The sequence below is a fragment of the Leucopleurus acutus genome, assembly GCF_964270905.1.
Source record: "Leucopleurus acutus genome assembly, chromosome: 6".
NCBI lineage: Eukaryota > Metazoa > Chordata > Mammalia > Artiodactyla > Delphinidae > Leucopleurus > Leucopleurus acutus.
The window spans coordinates 112222589-112234835 of NC_139149.1; the positions used below are offsets into that span (position 1 = coordinate 112222589).

General features: G+C 39.5%; 1 protein-coding gene across 2 annotated transcripts in view; it reads left to right on the plus strand.

Annotated features, from left to right (window-relative positions):
• The first annotated feature begins 631 nt into the window (after positions 1-631).
• DGKD (diacylglycerol kinase delta) overlaps positions 632-12247 on the plus strand; it is an 82649-nt gene continuing 71033 nt past the window's right edge. For both annotated transcript variants that reach the window (XM_082841212.1, XM_082841213.1), the window contains exons 1-2: positions 632-1139; positions 2686-2766. In XM_082841212.1, coding sequence (XP_082697338.1) covers positions 957-1139; positions 2686-2766 — 264 coding nt within the window. In that variant the 5' untranslated portion in view covers positions 632-956. The remainder of the gene's footprint in view (positions 1140-2685; positions 2767-12247) is intronic.

Consider the following 12247-nt stretch of genomic DNA (forward strand, 5'->3'; position numbering starts at 1 on the left):
TACATCTACTTAAAAAGTTACCTAAAGTGCAGAGCTGTAGGGGATTGGGTAATTAAACAAAAGCTTCTCTGGACCCATGTTCTTGTCCTTGAACAGAACTTTATACATTCTGCCTCCATCGCATGGTGGGCCTCCGTGTAGAATGGACATTTGTTGAGGTGTGTGCAGATGCTGGAAGCCAGGCACTTGTTTCAGGGCACCTTGTTTATTAGTTTTGACTGTGTTAGTGGCTCTGCGTAGTTCAACGCATCTAACGATCAGGTAGGTCCTTGAACTTTTAACTTGTAAGTGGTGTGTAGGGCTCCCTCCTCCCGTTTGGTAAGTGCCCGGGAAGCAGCCTCAGGAGAAGCCATGCCCCCATTCTTGGCTTTAATTGAGCTGAGCTGAGTGGACTGCTGTTCACCTCGTGATTGTCTTTGAACTCCTGCTTGGTGGTGGTTGGTCAGATTTTGGGGGTGGAGGAGTTTTAGTGACTTTGGCAGTGGCTCTTCTCTGTGTTACAGTGTGGGTAGATGCACATGCCCAGCCTGTGAACAGGGGTGAGGGCCCAAGGGGGCAGGCCTGGAACTGCACTGAACCCCATAGCAACCTACATCGACAGTTTTGGCAACAGGATCCTGAGAAATGGCAGGAGGCCAGAGAACATGGAGACGGGGCCAAGAATAGCTGAAAAATACCAAATGCTGAAGTTGGAGAGAGCACTGGCCCGGGGCCACTAATGGTGGTCCTGCGCCCCGCTTCTGCTAAACCCCCCCCCCCGCCCCGGGGGCATATGCAGGGCACACCTTGGGCCTCTGACACACTCCCATGCCCCTCCCCCCGCCACTCTGGCACACCATCGCCCCCTGGAGAATTGTGTCACCCTCCCCTGGCTGTGTGCTCAACCTGTCCATAGGTCAGGGTTTGGGGAGAGTGTGAAATAGTTCTGTTAGGCCATCGGCCCATTAGAGACACAAATGCACTGGAGTCAGTGGACAAGCGCATGGCACCGCGAAAACATGCTCATGAATCCGTTTCTGTGCTTTCAGACCGTCATCAAAGAGGGGATGCTGACCAAACAGAACAATTCATTCCAACGATCAAAAAGGAGATACTTTAAGCTTCGAGGGCGAACGCTGTACTATGCAAAAACTGCCAAGGTGAGATGCAGAGGAGGAAACTTAACGAGAGAAAACTATCTGAGGAGCTGCAGGGAGAGACTGGGTTCTGTGTCCTCATCTTGGGAAAAACCTTCGATTCTAGATCTGTTATTTTGAGCAAGTTTTGTAATACTCAAGGGTGCTGGGTTTTATTTGTCTCAAGCATGTTTTATTTCTTATGAACTGATTTTTTATTTCTTATGAATTGATTTTTTTATTCATTTTCTTTTTCTTTAATGTCATGTGTAACCAATGGGGAAAGGAGAAAAGGTCACAGAAGTAACCACATTACCATTAGATATCTTTTTTTTCAGAAAAATCGGGGGTAACTGGCTTAAAAATCTCTTATTACAGCCTAAGTATCTTTTTCTTAAAAACACTTTAGTAAGGTATAATTGGCCTACAAAAAGCTGTACAGATACTTACTGTATACAACTTGATGAGTTTGGAGTTGAGTGTATGTACCTGTGAATCTAACTAAAAGTATTTTTAAAGTGTGTTGGGCTTTTTGGTGTGTGAATAGAAATTGCCTCTGGCTTTCTAGCCATGATCCTTCTTCCCATGTGCCATCTGTGTAAGATTTAAAGCTAGAATCACCAGGCAGATGCCAGTGACAGAGGAGGAGCCACTGAGAGTCCCTGAGTCACTGCCCAGTTTAGACGATTGTGGTGTCACACACTTCAAACACTAGCGTATCTGCAAACCTAGTTTTTGGTGTTCTGAATACCAGTCTTTTTGTATCAGTATTGCAGTCAATACTAATATTTCGGCATTAAAAATAATCTGGAATCTGAATAATTTACATTTTGAGATGTATCCCTAGTGAGTTAGTGCATTAAAATTTGAAATTGAACAGAGTAACTTGTTTAGATAGGGTTCTGACCACATCCTTCATTAAAAAAAGACAAACCCTTACAGTTATTTTAGTTGGAGGGGTGGGGGAGTTACTTAAAGGACTGAATCTCTTTTCTAGCTTATTAGCGTTTCCTCCAGGGGTTTCTGATGGACTCCTCCTCCTAGAGGGGACGGAAAGGTAAACAGGAGGTGAGGGCTATGAACGGGGGGATTTGGGAGAGAGAGGAGAGGAAAATGGGGAGGAGGGCGTCTCAGACCTGGTTCCCAGCCCTTCTTCTGGAGCCTGTCTCTCTCTCCAGGACTAGATTCACTCTGCTCTGCTCCCTTGTTTTCTTTCATGGCTGGGTCCCTTCTATTTAGGTCAGTCTCTCTTCCCCTAGAATTTTTTATTTTAGCCGGGACCTCTCCCCCCAAATGTGCGAGGTGGAGAAACTAAAGTCGGAAGGACAGAGGACCTTCAGTCGGGAACCTGCCCTCTCAGGTGGACTCGTGTGAGGATATATTTTTGGTTCCATTAATGCAATCACTGGGGAACTCCCTGGACTAAAAAAGTCTTGAGCTATACCTGTGAGCTCGGTACTTTGTCAGAAGCAGGTAGGGTGAACTCACTCAGCGTTCATTTAGTTCTCAAGTGCTTGCCTGGGGTCGAGGCACCTTACCCCCACTGACTGCAGTCCCTGTGTCTTTCCAGTCGATCATATTTGATGAGGTGGACCTGACAGACGCCAGCGTGGCTGAATCCAGCACTAAAAATGTCAACAACAGCTTTACGGTAAGTCTTTGGACGCACACCTTTCTTGATTCTTCACCACATTTGGTTTTCCTGTTTAATTTGAACAAATGTGTGTGAGCAGTTCAGATTTTTCATCCTTTGCTCTCTGATTGGAACAATTCGTGGTAAATTTTGAATTTAAGGTTCAAAATAATGCTATGGTTGGAGAATAACTGAGAATTTTGCACATTAAGCACAAAAGAACAAGAGGGACCAAAGGAATTTTTAAAACATGTTGTAGTTTACATTTACAGTTTTGCACAGAGGTTTGTTTTTCATGATCGTTATAGAAAATTTGGAAAATACAGAAAATGTTGAAGCAATTAAAAAACAGCCATCAGGGGACTTCCCTGGTGGCGCAGTGGTTGGGAATCCGCCTGCCAATGCAGGGGACACGGGTTTGATCCCTGGTCCGGGAGGATCCCACATGCCGCGGAGCAACTAAGCTTGTGCAACACAACTACTGAGCCTGCGCTCTAGAGCCCGTGAGCCACAACTGCTGAGGCCTGCGTGCTTAGAGCCCATGCTCTGCAACAAGAGAAGCCACCGCAGTGAGAAGCCCGCACACTGCAACGAAGAGTAGCCCCCGCTCACCGCAACTAGAGAAAGCCTGCGCAGCAACGAAGATGCGACGCCGCCAAAACTAAATAAATTAAATAAATAAATAAATTTATATTTTAAAAAAGCAGCCATCACTCAGCCACCTCAAAACATAGAATGTTGATATTTTTCTTTTTAAAACTCCTCCCCCCACCACATTTATAGAAATTATGTTGTACTTTCTGCAAAAGTTCTAAATGTGTAAAATCGTGTGATCTCAGTACCCAGAGGTAGCCAGCTGCTCACTTTAGAGTGATTATCTTTATGTCTAAATATCTATGTCTTTACCCTCTTTACCCACATATAACATGAGATCGTAGTGATCCTTTTGTTTTACATGTTTAGTTTTATTTTTTTCTCTTGACAGTTTATGGTGGACATTTCCCCATGTTGATTGATCTAAGTGTTCATCACATTTTTAAATAGCTGTACAGCATTTCTTGTATGACTTTACAGTTTTGGCTTCGGGGGCTGACTTTAGAACCTGATGTGTAAGGTATGACTCTAATAGCAGGAGTGGAATATTTTAAAATATTTTTCATTGTGTTATTAAGTGAGCTTATCTAGAAATACAGTATGTTCCCTACCTTTTTTCAATTCTTTTATAACTCAGTCAAGGTGGGTAATTTTCTTCATGTTTTTTTTTTTTTTTTTGCGGTACGCGGGCCTCTCACTGTTGTGGCCTCTCCCGTTGTGGAGCACAGGCTCCGGACGCGCAGGCTCAGCGGCCATGGCTCACGGGCCCAGCCGCTCTGCGGCACGTGGGATCCTCCCGGACCGGGGCACGAACCCGTGTCCCCTGCATCGGCAGGCGGACTCTCAACCACTGCGCCACCAGGGAAGCCCTCTTCATGTTTAGGATCTAAACATTTTGGGTTAGTATTAGTTTTAGCTACTTTCAGGTTTTTTTTAACTTGTTTATTTATGGATCAATTATGTTGCTGCTCCAAATGGGATTTTCCTTCCTTCATTTAAACGTCTACTTATTTTGTTTTGGTGTAATTAACTGCTCTTGGTTTTACTTTGTGGCTTATCGAATTAGTCAGACTTCCCTGACGGCCTCTTTTATTTTATTCCTCGTTTTATTTGGACTGTTTTTACTTTTTCTGCATTAGTTTTATCATTTACTTACTGGCTGGGGAGACAACTATGGAAGTGGATTATTCTTTGATTTATGGCTTCTAGAGTGTTTAATAGGAGTAGGTATTGAATTTCACTGGATTGTTTTGAACATTAATTTAGATGATCAATTTGGTTTTAGGTATTTGTACATTTCATAATAATAAATTGTTCCTGGTAATGTTGAATGTTATACCCTAATTTTGGATTTAGAATTTTCTGAAAGCATGTGTGTGCTTTTCTTTGGGTAGGAGGTAGCCTTTGTTGTGTTTTGATTTCGGAGTTAAACTAGCTCCATAAAATCCATTAGTAACTGTCCATGATTTTTTGTGCTCTGGAACATTTTTATAGCTTTAGAGTTGATTATTTCTTGAAAGTTTGAGAGAATTTACTTTTCAGGGAGGTAATAAGGCTCTGAATAAACCTAAAAGGTTTATTTCAATTTTAAAAAAATATTTATTTATTTATGGCTGCGTCTGGTCTTAGTTGTGGCACGTGGGATCTTTTGTTTTGGAGCGCGGGCTCTTCCTTGCGGCACGCAGGCATCCTCTCTAGATGTGGCGTGTGGGCTTAGTTGCCCCACAGCATATGGAATCTTACTTCCCTGACCAGGGATCGAACCCACGCCCCCTGCATTGGAAGGCAGATTCTTAACCACTGGACCACCAGGGCAGTCCCTAAAAGGTTTGTTTTTGCTTTTTGATCATAGGAACTTTTTTACTTCTTGAGTCCATTTTTGTATTTACTTTCCCATTTATTCCACACCTTCAAATTTAGTAACATTTATTGTTTGCACTTTATTTTTATTTATTTATTTTTGGCCATGCCGTGTGGCATGCGGGATCCTAGTTCCCCGACCAGGGATTGAACCCACGCCCCCTGCATTGGAAGCACGCAGTCTTAACCACTGGACCACCGGGGAAGTCCTGCACTTTAAACATAAATGTCTCTGGTTAGATCCCCTTTCACATACCTAATTTTACTTGTTTAGCTTTTGTTTTTCTTGTCATATTTCTCTCTTTTTAAAAATTTTATTGAAGTATAGTTGATTTACAATGTTGTGTTAATTTCTTCTGTATAGCAAAGTGATTGTTACACATATATATATTCTTTTTTCATATTCTTTTACATTGTGGTTTATCACAGGATATTGCATATAGTTCCCTGTTCCTATACAATAGGGCCTTGTTGTTTATTCATTCTATATATAATAGTTTGCATCTGCTAATCCCAAACTCCCAACCCTAACCTCCATCCCTCCCCTACCTACTCTCCCCTTGGCAACCACAAGTCTGTTCTGTATCTGTGAGTCTGTTTCTGTTTCATAGATATGTTCATTTGTGTCGTGTTTTAGATTCCACATATAAGTGATGTCGTCTTGTATTTGTCTTTCTCTTTCTGACTTAGTACGATAATCTCTCGGTCCATCCATGTTGCCGCAAATGGCATTATTTCATTCTTTTTTATGGCTGGTTAATATTCCATTGTATATACATATCACATCTTCTTTATCCATTCATCTGTTGATGGACATTTAGGTTGTTTCCATGTCTTGGCTATTGTAAACAATGCTGCTGTGAACACAGGGGTGCATGTATCTTTCAAATTGTAGTTTTACCGGGGTTGATGGATTATATGGCAACTCTATTTTTAGTTTTTTGAGGAACCTCTGTACTGTTTTCCATAGTGGCTGCACCAATTTATATTCCCACCAACAGTGTAGGAGGGTTCCCTTTTCTTCACACCCTCTCCAGCCTTTGTTATTTGTAGACTTTTTAATGATGGCCATTCTGAGCGGTGTGTGGTGGTACCTCATTGTGGTTTTGATTTACATTTCTCTAGTAATTAGTGATGTTGAGCATCTTTTCATATGCCTATTGGCCACCTGTATGTCTTCTTTGGAGAAATGTCTGTTTAGGTCTTCTGCCCATTTTTCGATTGGGTTGCTTGTTTTTTTGTTATTGAGTTGTATGAGCTGTTTGTATATTTTGGAAATTAAGCCCTTATCAGTTGTATCATTTGCAAATATTTTCTTCCAGTCAGTAGGTTGTCTTCTCATTTTGCTTATGGTTTCCTTTGCTGTGAAAAAGCTTATAAGTTTGATTACGTCCCATTTGTTTATTTTTGCTTTTATTTCTATTGCCTTGGGAGACTGCCTTGTCATATTTCTTAAACTCTATCATTTTTGTCTTTTAAGAGATCCAGTTCTTAGATTATTGAACAATTCCATTTTTCTATTACCTAATTCACTTTATGCATTTGTATTTATTGTCTTCTGTCTGCTTTTCGTAACTTTTTAAAACAACTTACTGATTAGTTCATTTTTATTTTCATATATATAAATAATTAAAAGACATTAGGGACTCAGAATTTAACTGAGTGCATTTCTGTTCACATTCCAACATTCCAAAAGTTGTTTTTTCTCGCAGTAGAAAAATGTTAGTCAAGATAAATTTTCTTATTGAAGAAAATTTTAAAGCGTATAAAGATAAAAATGTTAGTCAAGATAAATTTTCTTATTGAAGAAAATTTTAAAGCGTATAAATAAAATAGGAAATTTAAAACCATCCACATTCCTACTACCCAAAGATACCTAATAATATATATTGATTTATGTCGTTCCCACCAAATGTGTTTTATAAAGTATAGTTTTTAACCTCTTTCTTCAGTTAACAATGAGCTTTTTTTCTTATAATATCCTTCAAAATCTTGTTTATTCGTGTTGCATAGTATTCCATCATATAAATGTATACGTTTAACCAGTTTTTGATAATTAAACATGTTTATATTAATCTATGAAAACTAGAAGGCTTTTGGTATATTATTGCCAACTTGCCTTTAGAACTTGTATGAGTAGGACTTGATGAAGTGGTTTTTTTCTATCCTTTTACAAATACCATGTGTTAAAATTTTAGAACATCTTTGCCGCTTTGATAAAAATGGTAATTTGTTTTATTTCATTGATTATCAAAGTGATGTCAAACATTTCTCACAGTCTGTTGGCCATTTGTATTAATTTCTTTATGAATTGATTTTTCATGTGCTTTTGCATAGTCAGCTCTGTATTTTGGGGGTTCAAAATTACTCCTTTCTCTTATTCTATTTATCTACGTAAGTTTGCCCCCGTTGGCTATGCTTGTTTCAGTGATCCTTTTTTTTTGTTGTTTTTTTTAAAAACTAGATTTCATACACTAATAATAGGCCAAAATTGTCAGGTTGTCCATTTTTTTGTATAAAATAACACTGTGCTGTACACTTGCACACAGATACTTTTGTATATTTCTGATTATTTCCATAGCCTGAGTTCTTAGAAATGGAATCCCTTTTGAGGTAGAAAGTGTGAACTTTTAAAAGGCTTTTGAAAAATAAATGAGGTACTGATACGTGTTACAACTTGGATGGGCCTTGAAAACTTGCTGAATGAAAGCCAGACACAAAAGACCACATATTTTATGATCGCATTTATATGAAATGCACAATAGTCAAATCTGTAGAGACAGTAGATTAGTGGTTGCCAGAGGCTGTGGGAAGGAGGAGTGCTAATGGGTACCGGATTTTAGTTGGGGGTTTGTGGCAGAATGTTCTAACATTAGATAGTGGTGATGGTTGCACAACTTTATGAATATGCTAAAAACCACTGAATTGTATACTGTAAAAGGATGAATTGTATGGGAATTATGTCTCCATAAAAAATAGTATGCCACTGTGCTTTGGTACTACATGAGTTATTATGGAGCTTTGTCAGTCTGATTTGAGAATGAACCCTGATTTATATACTGTCTCTATGGGAAAATGTGTGCCAAATAGTTGACTTCCAGATGTCGAGCCAGTTCCTGTGGGGCGGTCATGGATGGTTTCCCAGCTCTTGGGGCAGAGGCACTGATTCTTTCACATTTATTTTAGATTTTGTTAGTGCTGTAAAAACTGGTTTTTCATCTGAGGATGTGCTGAAAGGACAAGAGAAAGATTAATAATGAGGTTCCCCAGAAATATCCCAAGATAAGGAGACCATTTCTGAGCAATCCGTGATGGCATCTGGAATTTGGGGATACATGGGGAGTGTTTGGAGCCAGTTGACCGGTGCCCACTTCCCTGAGGCATGCTTCCACAGAGGGTCCGTAGGTTTTGGACTCTCCCATTTCTAACGCCCTGCAGTATTTACTGTCTGAACTCTGAACCTGTCACTTCCCATACAGCAAACTGCAGGAATCTGCATGCAGGTCCTAGGAGGCAGGGCCTGGCCTTGGACTTTGCCAGTGCCTGGCCCATGTGTCCAGGGAAGTGAGTGCAGAATGAATGAATGCATTTGCCCAGAAGCTACTACATTTCCTGGGATATCTCATTTGGTTTTCCAGCTATTCCGGTAGTAATTTACAAATTCCACAACTTCTATTAAAATTGCATGCCTGATACAAAGAACAAGGCAGTGAAAGTTGCTGTTATCATGAATCAGCCAACAGATGGGAACCTTTTGTAACTGGAAAAGAATGAGTAAATTTGCTCCACATTAGAAAAGACTCCATTTTAATTTCTCCCTAAAATGGCCAAAGAACTGTATCATAAAGAAATAAGGATCTGAGGGACAAGAGACTTCCAAGGGAGATGGGAGGAAATATTTGGGGGAGAGGAGAGATTTTTATACAGGTTTGATGGAAGAAATGGTACGAAGGAGGCTTATGTAACTGGAGACGGGTCTGCTTGTTTTCTGTTCTTTAAGACCAAAGTGAAGGTGGGATGCAGCTAAAGACACAGATGTGCCTTTAGATGAGGTGGAGCTTTGGCCGTGGGAGCTTTCAGAAAATGGGGAGTAGAGCAGACAGAGTCCTCTGCATTCTTACCTTCAAGTGGGGTCTACAAGGTCAAAGAGCATAACAGCAGCATGAAGAGGAAAAGGGGATTTGCCAGCTTCGTGTCCCAGCCTCTGAAATAACATGAAATAGGTTTTTGATAATTAAACATATTTATATTAATCTATGAAAACTAGAAGGCTTTTGGTATATTATTGCCAAATTACCTTTAGAACTTGTATGAGTAGGACTTGATGAAGTGGTTTTTTTCTATCCTTTTACAAATACCATGTGTTAAAATTTTAGAACATCTTTGCCGCTTTGATAAAAATGGTAATTTGTTTTATTTCATTGATTATCAAAGTGATGTCAAACATTTCTCACAGTCTGTTGGCCATTTGTATTAATTTCTTTATGAATTGATTTTTCATGTGCTTTTGCATAGTCAGCTCTGTATTTTGGGGGTTCAAAATTACTCCTTTCTCTTATTCTATTTATCTACGTAAGTTTGCCCCCATTGGCTATGCTTGTTTCAGTGATCCTTTTTTTTTGTTGTTTTTTTTAAAAACTAGATTTCATACACTAATAATAGGCCAAAATTGTCAGGTTAAAATACTTCTCATTTTCCCCTTATATTTCTTTTCATGGGATAATTTAAAAATTATTTTCAGTCTTATCAAAAAATTTACAGATTTGTTCTGAACGTATATTTTAACTACCATGACTCTTCAAAGGAGTTTGTCAAAGCAAAGCAGCATTTCTGCTTTACTGAAAGTTTGTATATTCTAAATAATTAAAAAAATCGAACTATGACTTCCAAACTGAAAAGTGCACAGATGTATGTACAGAGCTTGATGTGTAACCGTCACCCAGATCAAGCTGTGGAACATGTCTAGGCCCTGGGAAGCTCCCCTTGCGGTATTGCCCAGTTGTTCCCCCTCTCCGACCCCCGGCCACATGTAACCACCACCCTAACTTCTAATACTGTAGATTCGTGTTGGCTGTTTTAGATATTTGATGTAAATGAGCTCATATTCTTCTGTGTATATTCTTTTGTGTCTGTTTTCTGATCTGTGTGTTTCCTAATTTCATGGCATTTGGGTGATTTTTCTAGTCTTTTTTTTTTTTTTTGCTGCATTGGGTCTTCGTTGCACGTGGGCTTTTCTCTAGTTGTGGCGAGCACTACCCTTTGTTGCAGTGTGTGGGCTTCTCACAGCGGTGGCTTCTCTTGTTATGGTGCACGGGCTCTGGGCACGAGGGCTTCAGTAGTTGTGGCACGTGGGCTCAGTAGTTGTGACATGCAGGCTCAGTAGTTGTGGCTCACAGGCTCTAGAGTGCAGGCTCAGTAGTTGTGGCACATGGGCTTAGTTGTTCCGCGGCACGTGGGAACTTCCCGGACCAGGGCTCGAACCCGCGTCCCCTGCATTGGCAGGCGGATTCTTAACCACTGTGCCGCCAGGGAAGTCCAATTTTTCTAGTCTTTACTGTGATCAGAGAACATACTCGGAATGATTTCAGTCCTTTAAAGTTGTTGAGACTTTATGACCCAGTAAGTGGTCACTTTTCATAAATGTTCCATGTGCATTTGAACAGAACTTGGATTCATTAGTTCTTGTAAGTTGATTAGGACAAAAGTTTAATCATTTTTCTCAAATCTTTTATAACCTTCTGACTAGTTTTTCTGTTTGTCCTATTAGTTATTGAGTGAGATTTATTAAAGTCTCCTACTGTGATTGTGGACTTACCTGTTTTTTGTTTTCATTCTGTTAATTTTTGCTTTATATATTTGAAGGCTTATTATTAAATGCATACAGATTTAGAATTATTTTATATTCTTACTAGATTGACCCTTTTATTATGAAATAACCTTTTATTTCTCTTAATGTTTTTTGCCTTAAAGTTTACTTTGATGTTACTCTAGCTACAGTAGCTTTATTTTGGTTAGTAATTGTATTGTAAGTAGTGGTATATAATTTTCCATCCTTTTACCTTAAACCTTTTTGTTTATATTTAAGATGTGTCTCTTGTAAGCAGCATAAAGTTGTGTGGGTTTTTTTAATTGTCTATTGGACTGTTTAATTGGATGGTGCCTTTAACTAGATTATGTTTAATCTGTACTTAGTTTTAGATTCTCTTGTATTTGGGTACAAATCCAATACATTATTACTTGTTTTCTCTTAGTCTCACATTTTATATTTTTTCACATCTTTCTTTTTAAAATAGATGAATTATTTCATTTTCTCCTCTCTTTTAGCTTGTTTCATACACATTATTTTAGTGGATATTTTATAGATTGCAAAATATATCCTTGACTTATTAACTTCTACTACAGATTAGTGCTTCTACTACAGATTAGTACTACAGGGATCTTAGAGCATTTAAACTCTCTATGCTCTTCATTGCTATTGAAATTATAATTGAAATTTCAATTAATTTCTGGTACTTAAGAAGGAAACCTCTCAGGACTTCCCTAGTGGCGCAGTGGTTAAGAATCCGCCTGCCAATGCAGGGGACACGGGTTCATTCAGTCCCTGGTCTGGGAAGATCCCACACGCCGTGGAGCAACTAAGTCTGTGCGCCACAGCTACTGAGCCTGCACTCTAGAGTCCGCGAGCCACAACTACTGAGCCTGTGTGCCACAACTACTGAAGCCCGTGCTCCGCAACAAGAGGAGCCACTGCAATGAGAAGCCCGCGCCCCACAATGAAGAGTAGACCCTGCTCACTGCAACTAGAGAAAGCCCGCACGTAGCAACGAAGACCCAACGCAGCCAAAAATAAATAAATAAAATAAATAAATTTAAAAAAAAAAGGAAACCTCTCTGTAGTCACCTCTTGCCTTTGTGCTGGTTTGTTATTTACTTTAATTTTACATATATTTGAAACCTCATAAGACATTTTTATACAGTTGACAGTCATTTAGATTTCTAGTGAATATTTGCCTTTTCTGTTGCCCTTCATTTCTTTCTGTATTTC